We start from the raw sequence: 23,917 nt of genomic DNA, 5'->3' as shown, positions 1-23,917 counted from the left end.
TACGTAAATGGCTGCCTGGAGCCCTGCTTGATGGAGGTTGGGGTCTGAACCTCTGGGATTAAAAGATGTTTGTAGCTTCTACCTCCAAGTAATTATCTACAAAAGGGGACAGGTAATGCCATGATGCCAGTTAAAAAAAAAAAGCTCATTAAAGTTCCCTCATGTGTCTTCAGAGAGAGCCCAAAGGGGCCCAGGAGACCAGCATTCTGGTCCTATCTGCCAAAGAATCGGCACACACGAGGCTTGTTTCATGGGCGTGTGACTTGTGCACAGGGGCCTGCGTTCTGAAGGGCTTGGTTTACTGCAGCCAGCCCTGAGTGTATGACGTTGGACGGGTGCTTCCCCTTCTCAGGACCTCATGACATAATCTGTGAAATGGGCAGGTGGGGACCTTTCATTCATTTTTTTTTTTCAGCCCGTGGTGAGCACTATAGACTCGTGGGACACAGGGGAAGAGCCCCCACGGGGCCCAGCTTTGCTTGGCTTTGATCTTCCGTCCTCTGCCCGTACCGCCTGCCCTACACACTCACCTCTCACCTGTCTCCCTGCAGGCAAGCGCTTCCAGGAGTGGTGCTGTGTGGTCCTGTGCTTCAGCCTCATTGCCCACAACGTGATCCACCTCCTGCTGCTGGCCCGCTGGGAGCATACGCCCCTCGTAATGCTGGGTGTTGGTGAGTGCCCACAGCTCTGCTGCTTGCCTCGGCTTCCATGGGGGCCAGGGAGCTACCCAGTGTGGCAGCTTGCACACAATGTATGTGCGTGTGGATGTGTATGCACGCCAGTGCGGTACGTGCTGAGGACCGCGCCTCCCATCTCAGTCAGTGGCACCTGTGTCTTTTCCGCCACTTGGGCCAGAAATCTGGGCATCATCCTCAGCTCTCTTCTTTCTCTCTCATTCCACACCCAAACTATCAGCAAATGCTCTTGGCTCCACTTTCAAAATGCATCCAGAATCCAACCATTACTCTCCACCTGCACTATCCCCACCCTGGTCCAGCCACCATATCTTCTGCCTGGACTATCATGGTAGCCTCCTTCCTGGTCTCCCCACCTCCAGCTTTGCCCCTACACTGTCTGTTATCCATACACAGCCAGGGGGACCCCATAATAACCGCGGTCAGGTCATGCCATTCCCCTGTCCTCCCTTGTATACTTGGAATAAAACACCAACTCCTCAGCGCAGCCTGGCCCGAGCTCCTCCTCAGATCTCATCTCCCTCCGCTGTCCTCTGGCTCACCCTGCTTCCACCACACTGGCCTCCTCACTGTGCCTCCGCCATGCTCTGGACACACTTCTACCTCGGGGCCTTTGCAAATACTGTTCCCTGTGCCTGGAACTCTTCCTGCAGACACCTACATGGTTCACTCCCTCATCCAGAGTCCTGCTCAGAGGTCACCTCCTCAGGGAGACCGCCCTGATTACCCCTCTAAAACTACAGCCCTGTTACATATTTCTTATCTATCTTTCCCCCACTCAAATGTCAGCTCCATGAGTAGAGACTTTTGTCTGTTTACTGCTGTGTCCCCAGCCCCAAGCACAAAGCCTGGCACACAGCTAAGTGCTCGATAAATATTTATTGAATCAGTGAATGAATGAGCAAGCCGCAACTTATTAGTACCTGCCAAATGTTATCCTTTGATTAGTCCTCATCTGTCCACAACCTGGGATGGATGCTCTGGTTGTCATCATCTTTCAGATAAGGAAACGGAGGCTCAGAGAAGGGACCGGCCCAGAGTCACAACTCAAGCCAGAAGCACAACATAGTTCTTAATACACTCTCTCCACAACTAGACCCTGGGTGACTCCGCCTCCTTCCTCTCCAGATACCACCCCTCCCCTTTTCCCTCTAACTTAGGGCTTATCCCCTCCCCTGTCCTGGGCTCTCCTGACCCACCCTAAGTATTCAGTTCCCACAAACTCATTAAAAGCATTTGGCTGCCTAAGCCAGTAATGCTCAGGCCATCTGGGTCTGGGACGGGGACAGGCATGTGCTAGGGGCCAGGCCAACTGGAGGAAGGGGGCATTTATCCATCCAGTGCTGAGGAGCCTGGGCCCAGCCCACAGGAGCCAGATGTGCCTCCTCTGCTCAGGGATAACAGGGCCCTGAAGTCCCATCTAGGGTGTTTAGGAGTTGGCCCCTGCAGACCTGAGTTCAAGTCCCAGCTCCACCACTTCCTGGTTTTGTAGCCTTGGGCAAGTGTCTTTGTGTCTCTGAGCCTTGCTTTCCACATCTTTTAAGTGAAGCTGCTCATAGTACCTGCCTCCCAGGGCTATTGTGAGGGCAAAATGCAGGTATGTGTAACTGCAGAGAAGACCAGTAACTGAATAGAAGTGAGAGGGGATACTGCCCAACATACCACTCACCAGGGCTTGGGCCTTCTGCCTCTCTAGTCAGTTTATCAATGGATATTTCCCAAAAGTCTACAATGAGCCAGGCCCTAGGCTGGGCACTTCTAACCTTTGGTGGCAAGCTAGTAAGGAGGTTCTGATCGCTACCCCGAGAGTCCAGGTGACTTGCAGCATCAGAGCCTGGGATCGCATATCCATTCCTGCCTGGCTCCTGAACCGTGGACTCCACAGCCTTTAGTTAGTATTGGGAGGAGAGGGTGTTCTAGGCAGTGGCCCCAGCTTGGGCAAAGGATCAGCCACATCAGAGCCCAGGTGTGTGTTGTGTGACATTTGTGTGAGCCGGGACAGTAGGTGTCCCAGGCAGGTCACCACCTCCCTTCCCTGGCTGGGACCAGAGCTTCCAGCCCTGGGCCCAGGAGATCTCGACTATCCAGCCGGAGCATCTGACTCCAGCTTCCTAATCTTCTACCTTTGCCTCTGAGCTGATAAGAACGGACAATCCGGATAGTGATGTTTGCGCAGTCCCTAAATCAATTTAAGTAGCTGCTCTGATTTGTGTGTTAACGCGCAGGAGGTGAGGGCACTGTGCCAGCCTATAGAGCCCGCTCCCCACCCAACATTATCTCCCCAGAGGTTCTGGTGTCTCTGAAACCAGGGGAGGCAGAGCCTAATTAATAAACTCGAACAGATGGCACAATGCTGGCAACAAAATCAAGATAAGGGAAGAAGTGCAAAGTCAGGGACTCTGTAAAAGTGACATTTGTGTAGTTGAAGGAGGTGAGAGAGGGAGCAGGCAGATACTTCTGGGAGTGGCATTCCATGCAGTGGGAAGAGCTAGTGCAAAGGCCCTGAGGCCGGTGTGTGCCCAGTGCCTTGGGAATAGAAAGGAGGCCAAGGGTTTTATTCCACAGTCCGTGAACAGCCAGTGGTGAGTTTCCCCACCCCCCGGAAGGTAGCTGACATCAGCTGATGCTGCAGGGAGGACAAAGTTGGGGGGTGGGGCAGGGAGGGCCAGAGAGGAGGCAAAGATGGTGGCTGAGACCAGTATGGCAGTGGAGGTGGTGAGAAGCTGTGACAGGTGAGCTGCTAGAATGCTTCCAGGTTGGTTGTGGAGGTGAGAAGGAGGGGTTAGTGACTCCAGGTTCTTTGACTTGATGGATGGAAGGAATGAGGAAGGAGCTGGCTTGAGGGGAGATGCCCGAGATGCCTGCCTGAGGGCCAAGGGGAGGTGTCGAGTAGGAAATCGGAAATCCCAGTCTGGAGTCAGGGAAGGCAGCTGGAGATGGAAACCTGGGAGGCCTTGGGGTCGAGATGGTGTCTGAGGTTCAGGCGCTGGTGGAGTGCCCCCAGGGGCTGAGTGGGAGCTGAGCCCCAAGGCTGCTGGTGCTTTCAGTCTGGGGAGAGGAGGAAGTCGGGGGCGGGCGGCAAGAGGAAAATGTGTTTCTAGAAGACTTGGGGTATAGCAAGGGACCATTGGATCTGGCCACGTCCGGGTCATCAGCAACCTTGACCAGGACTGTTATCATGAGTGGAGGGGTGAACGAATGAACAGCTCCAGGAGCCCTGAGCTGTTGGCTGCAGCTGGGGAAAGTGGAGAGTGTGGGTGCTCGTGAGTTGGTCTTTGAAAGAGAGAGTAGGAGTTTCTGGCAAAGTTTTCTGGAGGAAAGGGGGTTCCAGATAGGGGGCACAGCAAGTGCAAGATGGACAGTGAGGTCAGAGGTCACACAGCCTCAGGTCATGGTCAGCCTGGTAGGTCAGATGGGGCATCTTTGTGTGATTCTGAGATGAAAGACAGGATTTGGCCCCAGGATTCTACGGACCAGCCCTCAGCAGTGTCCACTCTGTCTCAGCCACTCTCCGTGTCTCTACACCAGGTCTTGAGTCAGGCAGGGGTGAAGAAGTATCAGCTAGGTGACCTGTGGGGAAATGGGCTCCTAACAAGGGGCCCAGTGACTGTTTCAAGGTCACCCAGTGAGTCATGGTAGCCTTAAGTGAGTCATCCCCCATCCCAATGTCCTGCAGACTGGGAGGCAACCAAGCCAAAGCCATCCCCAGGGTGAGCCAGCCGCCCGCCACTGCCCCTGGCTGGGACAATGAAGCGTCTGTGTGCCTGCCTCTGCCACCCCTGCCCCCATTAAAGCAGCCTCAGGCTGCAGTCTTGTAGTCTAGAAACAGCCACCCGCAGAGGCTGGGAGGACACAGAGCCATTTCCTCTCAGAAAAAGGGGAGAGCTCCTTCTCTCCCATGTAATTCCTGACCTCTGTCCAAAGCACACATCCTTCCCTGCTTGGCAGCCTGAAAAGGCCGGGTGCTGTCATTTACCAGATGCCAAGACTGAGGCTCGGAGAGGGGAGTACTGTTTAAGCTAACTCTAGCTACATTTGGGGACTTCGTACTGTCCCAAGGACCGTGCTAAGCACTCTATCCGCATTAGCCCATCTTATTAACTGATCGTAGTTAGGTGAACTGATTACTTATTAATATCTCCATTTCCCAGACTTGGACATGAAGGCACAGTGTCATCGCAAACACCCCTTGCGATGGTCTCTGGCCACTCACCAGCAGCCCTGACTCCTAGCTGCTGTGTGACCCTGAGTGGGCCTCCCCTCTGACTCATTTCCCCCTCTGGAAGTCAGGATGTGGTGGGGCCCATCACACTAGACGTGAAGTGACATAATACACTTTATTTTTGGAACAGTTTTAGATTTACAGAAAATGGGCAGATGGTACAGTCCCCATATACCCTTGCCCCCAGAGTCCCCTATTACTAACATCTTATAGTTTATATTAGTATCACATGCTTGTTACAATTACTGCTCCAGTGTGGATACAGTATTATGAACTAAAGTCCACAATTTATTCAGATCACCTTGGTTTTTACTTACTGTCCTCTTTCTGTTCCAGGATCCCGTTCAGGATTCCACATCACATGTAGTTGTCATGTCCTTTTAGGCTCCTCTTGGCTGTGACAGTTTCTCAGATTTTCCTTGTTTTCCATGATCTTGACAGTTTTGAGGACTGGTAGTATTTCGTAGGATGTCCCTCTACTGTTATTTGTCTGGTGTTTTTCTTGGACTGGGTTATGTTTTTCAGAGAGGAAGAGCTCAGAGGTAAAGAGTCATTTTCATCACATCGTAGCAAAGCTATGTACTGTCAACATGACTTGGCATTGTGGTGTTGACCTTGACTACCTGGCCCAGGTAGTGCTGGTCAGGTTTCCCCACTATAAAGTTACTCTCCTCCCCATGTCCGTACTACTGTCCTCTCTGAACAGAAGTCACTGTGTGCAGCTCATATTTAAGGCGTAGGGAGCTATGCCTCCGATAATGCACTTTCTAACACCTTTGACATAGCACTGGGCACAGGGGAAGTGCTTCAGTGTTAACCGTTACCACAGACATTGTTTTTTCTAATGCAGATGCTCCTCAACGTACTGTGGGGTTACATCCTAATAAAATGTCATTAAGTCAGAAATGCTTTTAATACACCTAGCCTACCAAACATCATAGCTTAGCATAGCCTTAAACGTGGTCGGAACACATTAGCCTACAGTTGGGCAAAATCATCTAACACAAAGCCTATTTTATAATAAAGTATTCAATATCATATGTAATTTATTATGCATATCACTTTCACACCATCATAAAGTCAAAAAACGATAAGTTGAACCATCTTAAGTCAGGACCATCTGTATTGCTTTTATTATTATACCTGAAATCTGTAAGGATTAAATGCTTAGGACGATTAAGGAGATAAGATGTGTAACTGGTTTAGGACTGACCTTGGTACGGTTTATGGATTAAAAGAGAAAAACATTTAAGGTGCTGACACGGCCTGGTATCTAAATTGCCCCGTAAATGTTAAGAAAGAAAGGGAGAGAAGGGGAGAGAAAGAAAGGGAGGCAGAGAGGGAGGGAGGGAGGGAAGGAGGAAGGGAGGGAGGGAGGAACGAACGAACGAACGAACGAACGAACGAACGAACGGACACCTGTACCCAAAGGAAACGGGGGTACGTGTCTACACACAGGCTTGTATATAAACGTTTTCACAAAACCTGAAAACAACCCAGATGTCCAACAGTGAAAGGGATGAACACATTGTGGGACATCCAGAATACGATTCAGCAATAAAAAGGGTGAACTACTGATACATCAATTACATGGATGACTCTAGAAGTACTGTGCTAGTGAAAGATGCTAGATCCAAAAGAGCACATACTATGTGAATCCATTTATATGAAGTTCTAGAACAGACAAAACCAATCTATAATGATGGGAAGCAGATCACCGGTTGCATGGAATAAGAATGGAGAGGAAATTAAGGGGCACGAGGTTACCTGCTTCTCGTGAAGGCAGCATTCAGAGGCAGCGTTAGTCAGACCTGTCAGTGTAGGGCATCACAAGGTGCCACTCACTGTGCAAGTGAAGATGCTGAGTCTAGAGGGGGCAAGGGGCTTGCCCAGGGTCACACAGCAATATGGTAGCAAGAGATGAGGCCTCCAGTTCTTGATCTAGGTCTACTTAGCTCTTGGCCACATGGTCTCTTGTCCCTCTTGGTAGATACAAGGCAGCATGTGTACAGCATCCTATAGTATGCAGTAAGAGCCCTATTAATGCCCTTGGACCTACTGAGGTACAGTTGAAGGACATGAAAGGGTGCTGGTTTTGGAGACAGGTAAACAAACCTGCCTTTTTTCCATCTCACGGCTGCCGCTTCCACGCCACGGGACTTGGCAGGGAAGGTTGTTCAACTTCTGAGAGGGTGGTAATAAATAAAGCCATCTCAGGTGGTGACAAGTGCCGTGTTAGAAATAAAGCAGGGAGACGTGACCAAGAGCACCTACCCTAGAGGTAGGCTTTAGCCAGGGGGGTTGGGTGATGACTGCCCTGAGCTAGAAGGCTGAGGAAGAGCCAGGTAGAGGAACAGCAAGTGTAGAAGCCCTTGGCTTTCACCTCCCTGGCTTCCCTGACCCCCTTCCCCAGGTCCCTCCTCCCAGCATTATCACTGAGGAGCAGGACTGCTCAGCCCTGAGTGGAGCCCTGAGTGGGGCCCTGAGTCCACAGACCCAGTGGGCCCTGCTGAGCCCTGACCTCTCCCCAACCCAGCCTCCTGGGCAGCGTCACCTTATGGCCTCTCCTTTGGCTTCCGCATACCAGGAGGTAGTACCTATCCCCACCTGCCCACCTGTCTTTGTCACCAAGAACTTGCAGGTGCCTTTATATAGCTGTGTCTCCCCTGCCACCACCATCCCTCCCACATTTGGCATCTGTGGGGCAAAGGCTCCAGGGCCTCTGGAAAGTCTTTGTTCGCAGCTACTCCTTAACCTGGGCCCAGGCATCAGAACTGCATGTCCACAGTGAGCCCCACGCCCACTCTTACTCCCTCGCTCATGACCCCTCTTCACCAGGGAGGCCTCCAGGGTACCCCAAGGCCCTGGTCTCCTGTCACCTAGGAACTGAGAGCCCTAGCAGAACCCCAAGAACCCTTAAGTGGTGTAGCTGGGCCTTGGACGAGTTCACACAAAGAAACTGAGTCTAGGGCGGGGGAGAGAAAGGGTTTGCCTGAAGTCACATGACCCAGTGGACTGCACTTATCATCACTGAAAACTGCATTCGTTCCCTGCCATGTTTTACAGCTTTCCCCGCCTCGTGTCTCTTTGCCCCGGAGACGGTGAGCTCAGTGTCCAATGTATCTCTGGCTCTAGAGCTCGGTCCACAGCGCAGAGCCTCACAGAACAACAGCAACAGTAATAATAGGTTTGAGGGCTTACTGTGTGCCAAGTACTATACTTCGTGTTTACATTGATTAATTCAACAAATATTTACTGAACCCCTGGTAAGTGCCAGGAACCAGGAAACAGCCATACACAAAAGACTAGATAAAATCCCTGCCTTTGTGGGGCTGACATTCATAGGTGATGGGGGGGGGCAATAAACAAAAATGAAGTCCAAGGTGACAAGTGCTTGGAGAAAAGGAACAATAGAAGACAGGAAATGCTGGGAGGTAAGAGGGGGTACAATTTTAGATCAGGTGTTCCTAGAGGATTTTTGAGTAAAGGCCTAAAGGAAGTGGAGGAGTTGAGCTGTGTTACATCTTGGGAAAGAATGTTCCAGGCAGAGGGAACAGCAAATGCAAAGACCCAGAGGCATGTAAGTGTGTGCGAGGGAAAGATAACACGCTAAGAGCGCCGAGACACGGTGAGAGGGGAGCGTGGTGTGGGGTGGCACTGGCGTGTTACCTTGGGCGGGTGATGGCCACTCCACCTCAGTATTCCCATGTGCACAATGGTGGCAGTGCATCCTGCTATGTTAGATTTGGACCTCAGGGCAGGTTAAGAGCCCAGCCACTTGCCATTTATGCCACCTCGGTCTAGTTACTTCATTTCTCCAAGCCTCAGTTTCTACCTCTATAAAGTGAGAATAAAAATGGTCCCAACTTCTAACAGATGATGAGAATTCACTGAAATCTAACACATAAACCACTTGCGTGACACTAAAAATGTACTCAATAAATAGTAGCTGCTATGTTTTTTTAATCGTCGTTCCCATCTAGCTAGAGGAAATGGGCAGAGAGGTTAAGTAGCTTGCCCAGTGTCTCACGGCTAGTGAGAGACAGCTGGAATTTGAGTCCAGATCTAACAGCTCTTAACCTCTGAATCCTCAAGTGAATGAATGGTGTTGGGGTCTCTGAGGGGACCCCACTCCAAGTCTGAACCAGCTGAGCTCCAAGATAAGGAAAAGGCTGCTGGAGGTCAAATTATGTTTATTGTTGATAAAAGCTAGAAGGGGAGGGGGAGTGTGGTGTCTGTCTCCACCTGAGGTACTTGCTGACACCAAACCCCAGAAGGACGTTTTCATCTAGTCACTGGCAACACTGGAGCAGAGTGAGCTTCCCTATGGGGACCGATTGGGGGTCAGACACAAGGGGTCAGTCAGCTCCTAATAGGGAAAGGTTGGGCTGATCTGAGCATGCCCAGTTTATTCTCTCCAGACTCACCAAGCAGATGAGTTCCCACATCTCCCCTGAGACAGAGCAAGTGAAGGGACAGATCCAGATCAAGGCCAGGAGTGTTATTCCTGAGGCTCCATTTACAGGGAATAAAGCGTTCCAAGTAGAAAAGGGACAGCCTCTCCCCTAACAAATGAGTGAATGACCAAGTGAATGCGTGAATTCCTGATTTGGGGTGGGCAGGAGGGGAGATGTCCCTCTGTATGTCCCCTGCCCAGGCTCACCCTGTTCTTGTCCACAGTTGCAGGGGCTCTCATTGCTGACTTCTTGTCTGGCCTGGTGCACTGGGGAGCTGACACTTGGGGTTCCGTGGAGCTGCCCATCGTAGGGAAGGTGCGTATATTGACCCAGCCCAGCCTGTCTCCTCCAGAAGGAGGTTGGGCTCTCTGACCTTGGGTGAGTCCCCTTTCCTGTCAGAGCCCCTCTCTCTATCTGAAAGATGGGAACTATCCTTCCAGCCTGACCTGCATGCCCTCCTCCAGGACTAGACCAGGAATATCCTGGGATTTTCTGGAAGCAAAAGCATCAGGCATGGAACAGTCAGAGAGCTTTGATATGTGTCCACCTCACCAGAACCCCTTGCCTTCGGGGGCCACGCCTTGTTCTCCTTTGTCTGTCCTGCTATGCCTCACTGTTTGTTTGTTTTAATTGAACTTATATCAGTCAGACTATTTTGGTTGTAAGTTATAGAAAATCCAATACAAACTGGCTTTACCAAGCAAAGGTAGAGCCAAATTAAGGTGTGGCTGGGTTCGGTGGGACAGACAGACCATGTTCTTCAGATTCAGTCTCTCTCCATGTCTGTCTCTGCTTTCCTCTCCCTTGGCTTCACTCTCATGTAGGCTTTCCTCTTTATGGTAAGGTGGCCAAGATGGCTTCCTAGACTTCCATCCTCTCCGCTCAGTGCCCACCTCCAGTGGAAAGAGAACTCTCCTTTCCCATACTTAAAGCCTAAGTCCCATGGCTCACTCCTGTTGGCCCAGCTTGGGTCACATGCCCATCCCTCCGCCAGTTGTTGTGGTGGGAGGGATGGAATGCTCTGACTGGCCAGGCCAGGGTCGCATGCTCACTCTTAACTAGGCAGTGGTGAGCCCAGCCCCATCAGAACAGCTGTAATAAGAGAAAAGGGGGATGCTGTTACCACAAAGAAGCACTTAGATGCTGGGAAGAAATAGAGGGACCTGTTACTGCCTTACGGTGGGAAAGAAGGGTGGAGATCGTCTGCAAGCTCCCTCGCAGCCCAAGCAGGGAGACTGAGGCCCAGACGGGGGCAGTAGCAGCCTAAGGTCCCCGCCAGATCATTTCAACCTGACTTCTGCTAGAGCTGCTAGATCTAGACCCTGAAGGCTGGGTGGAATCTGTATCAGTGGCATGGTGGGATGTTCTGGCATCCCAAAGGCAAGGAGGTGAGCTCGAATCGAGTGTGTGCAGGAGATTGTGGGGAGTAGCTGAGCACCAAAGGCTGATGAGTCAGGTGTATCCCCACTCCTGCCTCCCTACCCCACCCCAGGCTTTCATCCGACCATTCCGGGAGCATCACATTGACCCGACAGCCATTACACGTCATGACTTCATTGAGACAAATGGTGACAACTGCCTGGTGACACTGCTGCCGCTGCTGAACATGGCCTACAAGTTCCGCACCCAGAGCCCCGGTGAGCGAGCCAGCTGGTGGTGGCCCTCCAGGGGGCCATCGGGGACAGACACTTGCCTCAATCCCCAGGAGCCTCCTGTGGCTTGTGGGGATTGGCCCCTCACAGTGTTATAAAAAAGAGTTCTTTTTTGTTTGTTTGTTTTTTCATGCCTACAACACCTGGTAGTCCTAGGTGGTCTCATCCAACCCTACTTAGCTTCCGAGATCAGACGAGATCAAAAAATGTTTTCTTATATTGGAATATATGACATAAAGCTCTGCATTTCCAGAATCTCTGGAACAACCCAATCTGGCCACCCTGGGTCCTTGTTCCCTCTTGGTTTCACTGGGCCAGAACTGAGCTGTGACTGCCTTCTTTAGACAGGACGCACACTCTACAATGTGCCACAGTCCTCACTACTCCCTGTTGTCCTATACCTGGCCCCCTTGCTCATTTGCATTACCTGCCTCGCCCTGAGAGCTTCTGGTTTTGCTGCCCTGGCTTAGTGGAAAGAGCATCAGCTGTGAACTCAGACAGTCCTGCGTTCAGATCTCTGCCCTGCCTGTTCTAGGGGGAGAACTTGACACAAATCAAGTCACTTCACCTCCCTGAGCCTCAGTTACTTTATCTGTCAGGTGGAGAAAGAGTCCGTCCTTCCTCTGCCAGGTCTTGTTCTAACAACCTGACACCTCGTTGATCCTTAGAGCGCCTCCCCATGGGCAGATGTAATGCCTATCTGTGGTGTAGTGGACATCCTTCTCCCGAGGGATGAAAGCATCCCCTGGCTACAGCCAGAGGTGGCTGCTCACAGCTGCCAGCTGCCTCTTCTGAGAACTGCCTCTCTCCTAGGGATAAGCCTGAAGCCAGTGACAGGAAAAGCCTACAAAAGGCAAGCCCCCTCATTTCTGAGTGGGACCAACTCTGTAGAGCCATTAATGCTTGAGATCTCCCCCCAAGATCAGGCTAAGGGGAGACTCCCCCACCCCATCTTTGATTAGCTCTCCCCCTGTCCTACGTCCCTCACTCCGTCAGATGTTTTTCCAGAAGCGAGGCTTCCCTGCACTCCCCTCCCCCAGATGAATCATGCACACCGGGATCTCTGTCTCAGGCTGTGCTTCTAGGGAACCTTGACAAAGACTTGTACCCATTTTATTGATGAGGAAATTAAGACTCGAAGAGGCAAAGTCGCTGCCCCAGGCTCATACAGCCAAGAAACGTCACAGCAAGGATCTGAACCCAGCACTGCCTAACTCCAGAGCGCATGTTCTTAACTATTACTTCTGCTTACTAATTAGCTGCCCACTGAGCAGAAGGGGAGTCTGAGCTTGTCTGAGGCCATGTGGGAGGCTGGAAGGAGGCCTGGGTGCTGCCCTGGAATGGGAGTTACCCAGGGTGAGTGGTGAGGGCCAGGCTGGTGATGGGTCCCTGTCCCATGTGACAGCTGTGTGGGCACTGTGGGCATCTACCCTCTCCCCACCCTGCAGAAGCCCTGGAGCAGCTGTTCCCCTGGGAGTGCTTCATCTTCTGCCTGATCATCTTTGGCACCTTCACCAACCAGATCCATAAGTGGTCACACACGTACTTTGGGCTGCCTCGCTGGGTCACCCTCCTGCAGGACTGGCACATCATCCTGCCGCGTAAACACCATCGCATTCATCACGTCTCACCCCATGAGACCTACTTCTGCATCACGACAGGTGCGGCTGTAGGGTGGTGTGGAGTGGGCTGCCCCTGCTCCGCTGCAGCTCCATCCTCAGGGTCGGGAGGACAGATCACAGTGGGAGGTCTTACAGTCCTTGCCCTGTGGGAATGTTGTCTCGGAACACATTTACTGAGTACCTGCTATGTGCCAGGTGCTAAGGGCAGCAGTAAATGAGAAAGACACCCCACACACACACCTCATGGAGTTGTGGTTCCAACCACCCATCCAGCCGGCAGATATTTATTGAGCACCTACTAGGTGCCAAGCACTGCTCTGGGCTCAGGACACAGCACTAAACAAAACAGGCAATCTAATAGGGGACATTCCAGACAATACATAAATACATCTGACGGTGCTAACTGCTATGAAGGAAAGTAAAGGAGAGGATAGGAAAGGAAATAGGGTGATCGGGGAGGGCCTCACTGAGAAGCGACATCTGAATTGCGGGAGAAAGTCACGCAGATCTGGAGAAGGGACTGCAGGCAGCAGGAACAGTAGGTGCAGAGGCCGTGAGGCAGGGACGAACATGTCTGAGGAGCAGCAAGGAGGCTAGTGTGGCAGGAGTGGAGAGCATGAGGGGCGGAGTGGCAGGAGAGATGACAAAGTCCAGGTGTGAGGAATGCTGTGGGGAAGAACAGAGTGAAGGGCAGAGTCATGCTGGGAGGGGGTGTTGGTGAGGGGCGAGTGTCTGCTCATATAAGGAGGTCAGAGCGCTGAAAACAGTGTGGGAGGGACCCCGCAGATAAACAGGGACACATCAGTCCAAGCAAAGGGAACAGCAGATAGAAATGCCCTGAGGCAGGAGCATGCCACGGGTGACTGAGGAACAGTCAAGGAGGACCACATCGTCATTGGCAGTCAATGGGCCAGGGCCAGAGAGATGAGGTGAGGTGAGGTGAGGTGAGGTGAGGTGAGGTGAGGTGAGCGGGTTTCTGGAGCCAGCGGGGTGTCTTTCAAGGTGAAGTATATTAGAGGTGCTGTTGAGTCAGGCCAGCTTAGGTTCGACATCAGCTCTTCTTTGTGTGCCTTTATAAGACTCGAGCCTCCCTTTGTCATCCACAAAATGGGGCTGCAGCCACCTCCTTCACATACCACCTTCACAGGGCTGGGTGTGAATGGCAGAATGGCAGATAACAACGGCCTTGGCCTATAGGTCGGTACTTGATAAGCTACAGATACTGTTTTTTAGGGCTTTGTTTTGTTTTGTTTCTTTCTGGAGCCAGAACTGAGGACCACAAAAATATGGTCCTAAAGTCATGCTCTTTGAGAGTAGGTGGAGGAGTTAGACTTTGGGCCATTTTGGAGATCGGTTAGCTGCTTAGCTAGACCTGGCAGCAGCCTTGGTTTGGCCACCTACTAATTGGGAAACTCCTCTCCAAGTCTCAGTCTTCTCATGTGGAAAATGGGACTAATAATAGTGCGTCCCTCGTGGTTTGGGTGGGAGACTAATACAGACTAAATAAGATTGTGAGCAATATTTATTGAGCACCTACTATGTGCTAGGCGCCATTCTAGGCACTGGATCAATAGTGAAAAAATATGGGGTTCTGTTTTTATACCTGATACAAAAACCACAAACCTGGGACGTAGTGAATTAATGAGAATGGTTACATTATCATAAAGGCTATAAAATAGAAGAGGGTGATGTGACAGGCCTGGAGTGCTATGTAACTGGTAGTCAGGGAAGGTTTCTGGGAAGAGGTACCATTTGAGCCAAGTGATAGGAACCACCACCATGCATAGCATATAGTAAGCACTCAGTAAAAAAGTGAATGAGTGAGGCGACAAAGGCATGTCTGAGCAGCCCCAAAGCCCATTGGTGGGAGGCCCCCATCCCCAGAGTTCTCAGTCAGTCCTCGTTCCCTCCCCTCTCACTCCCAGTCACTCTTACTCCAGGCGAGACCAGCTCTCTCTTTACACCCCCTCTCCCACTCAACATCCCGGTGCTGTTTCTACTGCAGGCTGGCTCAACTACCCTCTGGAGAAGATGGGCTTCTGGCGACGCCTAGAGGACCTCATCCAGGGCCTGACGGGGGAGAAGCCTCGGGCAGATGACATGAAATGGGCCCAGAAGATCAAATAACTCCTCCAGCCTGCCACCTCGTTGCCAACCTTCCCCAGCCCCCCCAAACCGAAGCCATCTGCCAAATTCCAGCTTTCCTTGCGCTGGTTCCTCCAAGTGGAGAGGACACCTCCTGGGCTGGGCCCGGGCACCCCCAGCCCCACCCTTCGTGACACAGAATACTTGAGCCACTGATTTTTCATTTCCTTTTTTTCTGTTTTCTTTCCTTGGCCCCTCCCCAGCCACCTGAGCTGCTCTGTCTGCCAAGCCTGACTATGCAGAAAAAGGAGCCCCATCCTGCCAGGCATCACTTGGGTAGAGGGGAAGCTCACCCACTCCCCACTCCCACCAACCCTGGCCCCAATGGGCAGCCCTTCAGCGTGGCTAGCATTGGGGCCACTGAGTCATCTTATCTGTCCCAGCGGTCTCGGAGCTCCCAGGCTCACCTCAGTGTTCCTGGAGCATTGCCCTGCCATCGCCCTGCAAACTGACCCCAAAGGCCTAGGTGGGCGGACATCCCCAGCCACCACCTTCAGAAGCCTGGCCTGTCCACCCATGGATAGCAAAGTGCAGCAAAGCTCTGAGGAGAGCTGGCCGGAAGAGGCCAGAATCCCCTGCCCAAGTCTGGACCCCACTTCTCCCCCAGCCCTCCCCCTATCTGCCCACGTGATTCCAGGCCAGAGCTGATGTTTCTAATCTAAGGAAGGATGTCATTGCAGGGCATAGCACCTGCAGTGGGTTTTGGTCATTTGGAAGAGGACACAGTGTCCCCTCTGGCCAGGGGTATGTCAGAGAAGAATGAAATAATGGGGCTTTTTTGTTTTGTTTTTTTTTTAAAGGTGCTTGCTTGTTTAATGTAAATAATAGAAAGCCTTAATATCTTTTCTGTAACACGGAGTAATATTTTAATGTCATGTTTTGGATGTATATAATATATTTATAACAAAGCAGCAAGAATCTACTTAACCTTGGCTGCCTCGTGTTTCCTGGTTGGCTGGGGGAGGAGGGGTAAGGAGCCTGGAGGATGAGGTCCCACCCCTAGCCCATTCCCAGCTCCCCCTCAAACCCAGGGCTCAGGATGGGGCCTCTGTCACCTGAGAAAGTGAATTAAGGTTGACATCTCCAAAGACTTTCGGAGAGGACCCACAATTTGGTAAGGAGTGGTCTTCATGCAGATCATGATGATAGAATAATTAAGGCTGATCCCTATTTGTGAATTCTTCAGCAAATGTTTATTGGCACCTGGTGTGTGCCAGGCTCTGACCTGGACATTGGGGCACAGCAGTGAAGACAGACAAAGACCCTAGTGGAGTGACCTCCTGGGAAGACAATAAACAAATAAATGCACATGGGCATTCAGATGTTGATTTGTAAAGAGAATCGAAAATAATGGAACAACAATGTTGGAAGATCAGGATGGGGCTGCTTGGCAGGGTGATCAGGGAGAGCCTCTCAGGAGGTTCCTTAAAGTTTGCCGCCCACCCCCCCAACCCCCTCGCTAGACTTTTGATTTGTGACTGAGGAGACCATAAAAGGAAAGGATATTGGAACTCATCAACTCATAAGTGACAAAACTATAACTTAAGCAAAACTTAAGACCTAAAATAATTTTATTAGCTCATAACTGAAAAGTTCAGAGGTGATTCTGACTTAACGTTTGGCACAACTCAGGGACTCACATTCCTCAGAAGCTGGTCTCTCTCTAGCTGTTTTTCTCTGAGTCGAGACCTGACATTGTACCATCTCAGCAGTTTCAGTGGAAAAAGTCTCCCTTCCCAGTAGTTGCATCAAAAGCCCCAGGGCAGGCTCTTATTGGCCTGGATTGGGTCACGTGCCTACCGCTAAACCAGTCACTGGTGGGGATAGTAAAATGGTAAAGTGTTCTGATTGACCAGGGCTGAAACATGTCCACCTGGAGTTGCAGACACCGGATGAGCACCTCTCAAGCCACAGGATGAGAGGAGGGAGAAATGGTTCCCAAAAGAAAAATCAAGGTGTTATCAACAGTCTACGGCGGATGGGGCAGGGAGCCAAACTCTTTGGAGGGACCAAGTAAGCAGCCTTGGGCTGCAGGGGTTGGTTTCCCATTCCCAGACCTGCTGGGAAGATTTTCCAGGCCCTACCAAACTGTATTAGTTCCCCTAAGCCAGCAAAAACCAGCCTGAGGCCGGAGAGGTGAAGTGACTTGCCCAAAGGTAGTAAAACAGACCTAGGCCTCAGACTCAGACCATCTCCCTGCTCCTGAATCCCAGAGGCTTGAAAAATACTTTTCGAAACCAGGAGGTATGTTTTACACCAGATCTGGGAATATGCAAGTCATCTGCGAGACGGGAGTATTGCAAACGTGCTTCTGAGAGGCAGGGAGAAATGTTAATATCTACTGAGCACTTACCAGGTGCCAACCTGCAGAGAGCTCTGTCCTTTGGGTCTCATCAAGCGGTCCCTGCAGCTCAGAGAGGACTACACTTAGCCTCACTTGCAGATGGTGAAACTGAGGCACGGCAGTCATGTAATAGGCCCAAGGTCACACAGCTAGTAGGTGGCAGGCCTGGAATCCAAGCCCTGATCTGACCCAAGCCACTGTGCTTTAACACCCACCTGCAGCCCCAATGGAGGGAGGGAGATGGGGAGGCAGGTGGCCAGTGAGACATGTGTCCCACATGAGAAAAAAGGATAAGAAACAGCAGTTGACACTGAAGGCTGGGATGCCTGGAGACATCAGGCCCCAAAGGGCAGGTGCTACTCACATCCCCTGATTAAACAGGAGCCAGAAACCCAGATTTTTAAAAGCTGGCTCCATTTTTTAAACATACTCTGTGCAGAATAAAACAGGTATACAAGTTGATTTCTGCCCTTGACTTCCCCGCTGGTGCTGGGATGGCCTGGTTTTAGGTGGATTTGTGCTGCTATCTGCTGGTGGAGTGGGGCAGGTGGCAGTGCAGGACGGACGGGGACTTCCAGCTCAACCTGGAATGTGGTGTATTGTCCTCTGTGCTCATGTCTTAGAGGGATCTGGGCGGGGCACCTGCCCCCAAATTTAACCCTGCCCCCTTCTGATAAACCTGAAATTTCAAACAAGTAAAGCATGCATATGGTAAAGTATCAATGCAAAAGGACCTACTGAGAGAGGTCAGCTGACTGGAGCCCATAGGCCAAATCAGGCCAGGCTGTTTTTCTCCCACCCCATGAGCATTTTTTTAAATGGTTTGGGAAAAAAAAATTTCCTAACACATGATATTCAAATTTAGTATCAATTGCAAAGTTTTATTGGCACACAACCACACACTCATTTACATATCGTCTATGGCTGCTTGTTCAATACAATAGCAGAGTCTAGAGATCAAACGGCCTGTAAAGCCTAAAATATTTACTATTTGGCCCTTTACAGAAAAAAAAAAACTTAACCAACTCCTGGTCTAGAATGAAGAGTAAATCGCTCCCCACTCATGTTCCCCCAAGTCCTTGGTTCCCCTCTCCAGAGGCAATCATTTCAACAAGACCCTTGCAAGTCCCATATACAGGCATTGAGGCATGTCTGTTCCCCCTTTTCACAGGGTAGAATATTATATACACAGTTCTGCATTATATTTCAGAGACATTATTGTATCAATGCTTCCTTACTCTGTGTAGCATTCCAACTTCAGGGTAGGCCTTCCTTTTTAACTCCTCTCTCACTGGATATTGGGTCATTTTCAGTCTTGGAGACTACAAACCACCGTTATGTGCATTGGAGAACTAAAGTCTTTGCTCATAAGGGTCAATAGACCTAAGGGGTCGATCCTGAGGAATGGGCGGGTCCAGGGTGTTTGCGTGTTACATCCTGAAAGCTCATGCCACACTGTCATCCGCCAAGACTGTGCCCATTTAAACTCTTCCAGCTTTTAATAGTGCCAGTTTCCTCACACCCTTGCCAACACAGTGTGTTATCAAGTGTTTTGTTCTCTGCCAATCTGATAGGTGGTTTTAATTTGCATTTCTCTTACTGTATTTCAATGAATCTAAGATATCATTGTAAGATGCATCATGATTTCGCAGATATTTGTAAATAATGCAATTTAGAATCACTGAAATATAATATGTTGAATGAGATACGGTATTTTATCCCATTTTCTTACTGCATTTCCTTACTCTGTACATGCCTTTTTCCTATTTTTCTGGGGAGGCAGGATAGTGGTGAATAAGAACTTGGGGTTCAAATCCCAGCTCTACCACTTACAAGCTTGTGACCTTAGATAAGTTACTAAACCCTTCTGTGTCTCAGTTTCCTGATCTGTAAGATGGGATACAAATGATACCTACCTCATAGGTAGTTGTGAAGATTAAATGAATTGATATAAGCAAAATACTATGTTCCTAGAACATACTAAGTTCCCCATAAATGTTTGCTATGATTATCATCTTTCTTTTGGGTTATCTTTTTTCTTAAGCTGCAAGGGCTCTTTATAAATTAAGGAAACTCGCCCTTTTTGTTTTCCCCCAATTCCAAACCCCTGATTTTTATTCCTTTTTCCCTGATCACAAAAGTTAACAGATGATACAGAATTCTGACATTATGGAAATAAATTGTATAGGAAGAAGCCAATGGAAACAACACAGATGTCCATCATCAACAGAGGAGTAAGAGAATGAATTGTATATGATCCCCTACCCACCACTCCCCTTTCTGGTTGTATATTTTAACAACTACATCAAACATGAAATAAAATATCTTAATGCTATATTTCAGACATACCCCAGGGGACATAACTCCATATATATGCCATGAAATGCCACTAGCAAATATGTCACACATCCTCAACCAGATACCTCCCCAGGTATTCCAGTCTCTGTCTTCTGGTTGCCTGGGACACATCCTGTCAACAGTTGATCAGATTTACTTTCTATAGTTTATATCCATGGTCCCCAACCTTTTTGGCACCAGGGACCGGTGCTCCTATGAGACTCTAATGCCTAAGGATCTGAGGTGGAGCTGAGGCGGTGATGCTAGTGCCGGGAGCAGCTGCAGATACAGATGAAGCTTCGCTGGCTTACCCACCACTCACTTCTTGCTGTGCGGCCCAGTTCCTAACAGGCCACAGACCAGTACCAGTCTGCGGCCTAGGGGTTGAGGACTCCTGATTTATATTACAAAAGCTATATCATGAAGTTGGAGTTTTTTTCTTAACTATAAATTGGAAATATAAACAACTATATAATGTTATCCACAACCTTGCTACTCAAAGTGTGGTCTGCGGGTTGGCACTAGTGTCCCCTAGGACAGGGGTCCTTAACCCATGGGTCGTGGACCGGTGTTAGTCCGTGGCCTGTTAGGAACTAGGCCACACAGCAGGAGGTGAGCGGCGGGTAAGCGAGCGAAGCTTCATCTATATTTGCAGCTGCTCCCCAGCACTAGTATCACAGCCTCAGCTCCACCTCAGATCATCAGGCACTAGATTCTCACATGAGCACTGGTCCCTGGTGCCAAAAAGGTTGGGGACCGCTGTCCTAAAAGCTTGTTAGAAATGCAGAATCCGAGCACCCCCCACCACACAGAACCAGAATCTGCATTTTAAAAAAGATTCCTAGTGGTTTGTGTTGCACAGAGTTTGAGAAGTGTGTATTGCTCTAAAAAATATTGTTGATTTTGTAAACTATATTGTATTTTTTACATTTTGAATATACTATAACAAACTATTCATGCCTTTTACATCCCAGAGATTCCCAAACTGCCCAGATGCTTTCCCACCTTGCTGAGAACAGTTGTTTTTGAATGAATGCTGTGGAACAATCCACATCTATATATATCTCTTGACTGGAGCACTGTGCCAGCTTCCTGTATCTCTTAGATATACTTTTGGCTATAAACAACATAAACTTACCTTTAGGAGCAGCTTAAGTAATAAAGACACTTATTATCTCATCTTAAGAAGCCTGTAGGTAGGCAGCCCCAGGATTCGTTCAGCAGCTCAACTACATGATCCAGGTTCTAGCTCTTGCCATCTTTCCATGTGGGCTTCTTTGATGTGTTGGCTTTTTGGCCTCAGGTTTGTGCCTCATGGTTCATTATGATCGCCACAGCTCCAACCATCACAACCTCATATTACAGAAAGGAGAAAGGGGGACAAAAAAAATAAGGCTTTCTCTTCATCTATTATCAAGGGAAGAAAACTTTCCAAACATGCCCCCTCTCCAACTCATTAGCCAGAAAGAAGTAGGTCACAGGCACACCACTGGACCAGCAAAGGGAAATGGCAGCGAGCATGATGGGCTTGGATTCACATCTAGATACTGGACCTTCTAGCCTCCTAAACAAAACCAGGCTTCTGTGAGCACAGAAGGACATGGCGACTGGACTGAGAGCCAATAATGCCCAACGCACCTCCCCTTTGGACTCCTCATCTCCAGTCTTACTGCCACCCAATTTCAATCTCCTCCAGGCAGCCAGGCTGCATCTGTAAAAATGCAAACCCACTCGTGTCTTGCTTAAAACCTCCTGTGCTGCATATGCCCCATCACAGAGGAAACAACGGGTGCTCCAGAGTTAAAGAGAACTGGATTCCAGACCCGATTCTACTCTTCCTTGTTGTGTGACCCTGGGAAAACCAAATAAATCTTCTAAGCCTCAAGTTTCTCCATCTGACAAATGGAGATAATAGCTACTTTGCAAGGGTCTTTGAGGATTAAATACTAATGGCAGCTAATACTTATATAGCACTCATTCTGTGCCAAACCTTTTTCTAAATTTAGTTCTATTAACCATTTTAATCTTCCTAACAGTCCGTCAACCAGGGCTCTCTTATCCACATCAGTTGAAGCTACCTGCTCCAGCAGGGACTGTGCTCAGGCACGCCAGAGGAATCTCGCACTGGGGGACTGACTAGCTGTGACCTCCAAAGAGGGGGAGAAGCGTCTCAGAGAGAGCAAGAGCCAGGGGAGAACTACAACTCCCAGCAGGCTCTGCGACATCCCTGGACTATAATAACCAGTATGCCCCGGGCAGTCCTGCTTAACCTGTTCCTCCTGAGAGGCACTTTGCATAGAAATTTGCTTTAATGTGGATTTTGGCTTGCCAGAAATTCCCTAAGAGTATCAAGGAATCTATGCAAGTAAACATTTATGAGCATTGTGGATAAGAGGCTTGTGTTTTAATCCCCACTGTTACTTTGAAGACTCAGTTTCTCATCTCTAAGATGGGGATATTCCTAGGAGCTGCCGCATCAAATTCTGAGAATTAAAAGCTGGCTATGATGTCTTGGTAAATGTCAGTTCTTCTAGTGTCCCCTCCTCCCTCTGTGCCAAAGGGTTTTATCAAAGCATTTTATTTTCGTAGCAACCCCATGAGGTCGATACTACCATCCATCTTTTCCGAAGGGGAAACTAATGCCAGGTTCAAGTTTCTTGCCTGAAGTCACACAGGAAAGTGAGTGAAGGACTTGAACCCAGAAAATTTCACTCCAAAGGTGAGTCCACTTTAGGAGCCCAAATTTCCCACTTGCTACCTGAGGCCAGGACAAATATATTGTTCTTTTCAAGATAAACTTGAATCACATGATACCTAGAACAATGTCAAGATGATTGCGAGTGGTCAGTGCTGGGAAGGAGACACACATGGCACTTTGAGAATCAATTATGGCTGAATTTGACCCAGATGGAGAAATCAGGAAAAGCTTCCCTGAGGGGATGATGCTGAACGTGAAAACAGAAGAGTGGGAACAGCACAAAGGTCCTGAGGAGAGCAAGGACACATGTTCCTGATGCCTTGAAAGGGCCAGTATAGCTGGAGAGGTACAGCAAGTCTGAGGTGCAGGCAGTGCCATATAGAGGGGAAGTGAGGTTGCAAATTTTAGGGAGGCACTCACAGGGTCATGCAAATGCAGAGCTGGGACCTCAGAGTGAAAGCCTCCTTAAATATGGCGCCTTAGACACCTCATTGGCCCCATCCTAGTCCTGGCCCTAGGTGCAGGGCCTTGTGGGTAGAGTGGTCATCCATGCTGGTTTGCTCTGGAGTCTTGGTTTCTTGTTGCCCTGACAAGATTACACTAAGGCCCCCTTTCAATCTATGGTCAATTTTTTAAGTCTGTATTCTTATCCCAAGGGAGTGGCGAGCCACTGAAAGTTTTAGCTGAAGGGTTTTTGAGCAGACTCTGGCTGCCATGTGGATGATGGACCATGGGGGCAAGAATGAAGGCTGCTGGGGCCATCTGAGTGGGAGACAAGGGCAGCCTACTCTAAGTAGGAAAGGTGGATGGAGTTGAGAAAAGCTCAGGAAGTACTGATGTCAGAACAGTAGATGTGCTGGGTAAGAGCTTTCCGCTTTCTTGTTTCTGTACCTAAAGTTCTGGTCCTTCCTCTGACAGTGTTTAGCTGTGTGACCTTGAAGCAGTCCCTTCACTTCTCACAGCCTATTTCCACATCCAAATAAGGGCTTCTCAGACCATTTATGGTAAAAGGAGGAGCTGCTTCATGCAGTTAAGTTTATTTGCAAATATGTGTCCCCAGGGCCTGTAAAGTATCCTCTACCTCCTTCACATCATTCAGGTCTCTACTTAAAAGTGATACCTTAGGAGTCCCTTCCTAACCACCCCCTGCTGCCCCTTCCCTGGTTTATTCTTTATCCTATGGTAATTATGTTTTTTCCTATTTATGTACTTGCTCTCTGTCTCTGACTAGAATGTAAGCGTTAAGAGCAGGGACTTGCTTCTTCAGGGATGTATATCCATCCCTAGCACTTAGCACAGGGCCTGGCACACAGTAGCTGCTTAGTTAAATATTTAGATGAACAAATAGATTGATAAATGAATGCTTTCCCTGCCACGTTAATGCCCCCAAATCATTTAGCTGCCCGGCTACAAGCCTCCTCTGGCCCGGGAACATCAACCCTGAAAGCAAGACAATATGGCCTGGGTTCAAATTCTGACTCAGCCACTTAACAGCTGAGTTTGGATAAATCGCTTAAACTGGCTCAGCTTCGTTTTTCACATTAATCTCGACCTGGTAGGGATGTGGCTAGGATCCAAGTAGACAGCAAAATGCCCGAAGCGAAATAGGCCCATTTTTACAGCTTTGTTTTCTTTTTCTCTCTCAATTTCGCCCTCCCAAGTTTGATCACCCCTGCCCTTCCCACCAAGCATCTCTCTACCTCCTTCGCACCGAAGCTGGGAGGTACCTGCACGTAGCTGGGCCC

The 23,917-nt window shown here is 49.5% G+C and overlaps 1 protein-coding gene across 1 annotated transcript in view; it reads left to right on the top strand.

Annotated features, from left to right (window-relative positions):
• The window catches only part of LOC102896379 (transmembrane protein 189), a 22,922-nt gene extending 6,821 nt beyond the window's left edge, over positions 1 to 16,101 (top strand). The window contains exons 2-6 of the mRNA XM_006921909.3: positions 552 to 671; positions 9,598 to 9,689; positions 10,867 to 11,011; positions 12,475 to 12,687; positions 14,654 to 16,101. Of these exons, the coding sequence (XP_006921971.1) occupies positions 552 to 671; positions 9,598 to 9,689; positions 10,867 to 11,011; positions 12,475 to 12,687; positions 14,654 to 14,775 (692 nt within the window). The 3' untranslated portion in view covers positions 14,776 to 16,101. The remainder of the gene's footprint in view (positions 1 to 551; positions 672 to 9,597; positions 9,690 to 10,866; positions 11,012 to 12,474; positions 12,688 to 14,653) is intronic.
• Positions 16,102 to 23,917: the final 7,816 nt, after the last annotated feature.

Source organism: Pteropus alecto, unplaced genomic scaffold (assembly GCF_000325575.1).
Source record: "Pteropus alecto unplaced genomic scaffold, ASM32557v1 scaffold45, whole genome shotgun sequence".
NCBI lineage: Eukaryota > Metazoa > Chordata > Mammalia > Chiroptera > Pteropodidae > Pteropus > Pteropus alecto.
Note: the sequence above shows the minus strand (reverse complement) of the source record. Positions and strands in the feature narration are given on the sequence as shown.